General features: G+C 30.8%; 1 protein-coding gene across 1 annotated transcript in view; it reads right to left on the bottom strand.

Annotated features, from left to right (window-relative positions):
* LOC105456812 (collagen alpha-2(XI) chain-like) overlaps window positions 1-2,541 on the bottom strand; it is a 14,629-nt gene that overhangs the window by 7,171 nt on the left and 4,917 nt on the right. The window contains exons 2-4 of the mRNA XM_011701124.1: window positions 1,824-2,045; window positions 1,128-1,435; window positions 773-940 (exon numbers count right to left, since the gene is read on the bottom strand). Coding sequence (XP_011699426.1) covers window positions 773-940; window positions 1,128-1,435; window positions 1,824-2,045 — 698 coding nt within the window. The remainder of the gene's footprint in view (window positions 1-772; window positions 941-1,127; window positions 1,436-1,823; window positions 2,046-2,541) is intronic.

The raw sequence follows: 2,541 nt of genomic DNA, 5'->3' as shown, positions 1-2,541 counted from the left end.
AAAAAGTAATATTTTCTACCATCTGAATTATTACTATCTATATCTTCGAATATATCTTCGTTTCAAACAAATAATTTATTTAAACGAAGATATTCATTGTTTCAAATTCAAACAATCGTACTTATTGATTTAAACATTGGTTTGTTTGGACTATTCCAAATAACAAATTTGTTCGAATACAATAAAATTTATAGAGTCCTACCGAAATTTCGGTTTTAGTTTCCGTTACGGCCAGTTTCAGTTAAAAATCAGGGTTTTGTTTTGTTTTCGGTTTTGGCCGAAATTAAGACAGAAAATTTCGGTAAATAAACCAAAACTAGTTTACACGCACTAGCGAGCATTCGAAAAGTTATATTATCAATAATATTGTATTTTGAGGTATTTGTGTCATAAATTTTGTCAGAAATACTTAAGATATTGAGAATATTTTAATAAATTATTAATAAGATATTATAAAATCTTATTTTTAAAAGAATATATAAATTTCACACATTTTTCTACGATTTTCTGAAAATCATACGGCTTTTGTAAGATTTATTCAACAGTTTCGATTTTGGTTTCGGCCGAAATTGAATAAAAACTGAATATTTGTTTTTGATTTCGGCTGAAACTAAAAAAGTGGTTTCGGTTGGAGTCTAAATAAAATTTATCAAATTTAAAGAAATCGTTTTCTCTGTGTAATAATTCATTCTTACAAAATTCTCTGTCGCTGATCTAAATATGTTATAATTGTATTTGATGTGCTATAAGATTGAAAGTTCCGATTACTTACAACTTCATTCAAATCTTTCTTGTTCTCTCTATCGTAATCATCTTTGTTGAAAGATGAATTATAATTCAGTCCATATCTTAAATGATATTCACAATCTGGTGCAAATGTTGTACAGATTTCAAAAGCAGCGTCTGGATTTAAAGCAATTTTCAGCATCTCGAGACTTCCCTGAATAAATATAAAACGATTTTGTCTTAAGATTTTACAATTGTAAGTTTAATTTTTACCATCATGTCTTAATTAAAGATTTTTACAATCTCTTGAGAAAGGAAATTGTAAAGAATTCTTTATCAACTTGTTTAATTTTTTTTATTGTATATATTATTATTATATAAATATTGAAATTTTTACTCACTAGATATAAATCGCCCTTAAGTTGCTGTCCAATCATGAGGATGCCAGCGATCATTTTTTCAGGGTTTCTCCGCAGCTTTTTCGTGATGTGTCTGTTGCAATCGAGAATAATTGTAACGGCGTCGCCCTTAATACTAACTCCCAATCGATGCCATTGTCCGTCGGAAACATCAACGCCAAAGGAAATCGGTTCATTTCTGTCGTCTGGGTTTGTGCTATAAAAGAGTGTAATGTCGCGTCCCAACGAAAGAATCAACTGTTCTTCGCCATTCTCGCCGTAAATAGTAAAGAGTACCGATGTGGAGTAATCTATGAATATCAATTAAACAGAAGTTTTGATTTGTAAGATAAAAAATAGTAATTTTGAAGTAGTTTCGTTAATAAAGTTCGGTAGCCGTTTAAATAATTTTAGATTCAATAAATATTTGTAAGTGTGCAGTTGTTATAGTTCAATTAATTTTGCAAAATGACCAAATTAATAAAAATGTATATATTTCATATGCATGACAACCATGTTTAAATATTAGAAATCGCTAAAGTTAAAAACTAAAACTCTAATTATTTTCTATTATCTTTTTAAAGAATTTCGAGAAATTTTATTGAAATAATAACATCATTATAGATGCTTTAATAAAAGCACAGATATAAGTACGTCCAATTATAAATAATATTATACCTGCAAATAATTATACATTACCTTTGGATATTGACTCATTTGCTTTCGGTTTTGCAACAACTAAGATAGAGAAATCTTGTGATATGCCAACTGGAAATAGTGCACTGGTAGGAGTCATTAGGATTGCAGCTTCCATAATATCGTACGCGACTGTGTCATCTCTGCAACGACTTTCCGTTCTTCTGACTCCGAAAAGTTGCTCTTGCATCCCCGTAGCTTCAATTATATCTGTCACGTTCTTCGCTGAAATACAAAGAAACTTGCTAAAAAAAACTAAACTAAAAACAGCATCGCGTATAAAGTATAATGTGGCTCTAACGCAATTATTGAGAAAGAAAAAATTAAAGATCAATATTTATTTTCCCAATGTTAAGAGATATCCTAAAGATTTGCTAAATTTTTTTTAACATAACAATTGAATAACTAGCACAAAGCCTAAAATGAGAACGGACAGATATAATAAGCACAACGAACAACTAGAAACCCAGTAACCCGTGAGCCCGCAAGTCGTAACTCAAATCGTTGGAACGAACGTCTGGACCAATTCAAGAAGGCGCCGCTCGACTGCAACATGCAACTCTACATGCAATACATACGCGTCTCAATTAACGCAATAGAGACCAGTTAAAAACACATCTACTGACAATAAACAGCTCATATCATTTAAAAAAATAAGCTTTCTTCTCTCTCTCTCTCTCTCTCTCTCTCTCTCTCTCTCTCTCTCTCTCTCTCTGGCCCT

The sequence above is a fragment of the Wasmannia auropunctata genome, unplaced genomic scaffold (genome assembly GCF_000956235.1).
Source record: "Wasmannia auropunctata unplaced genomic scaffold, wasmannia.A_1.0 LD335544.1, whole genome shotgun sequence".
Taxonomy (NCBI): Eukaryota; Metazoa; Arthropoda; class Insecta; order Hymenoptera; family Formicidae; genus Wasmannia; species Wasmannia auropunctata.
The sequence above is the reverse complement of the archived record's forward strand: the minus strand, read 5'-3'. Positions and strand labels throughout refer to the sequence as shown.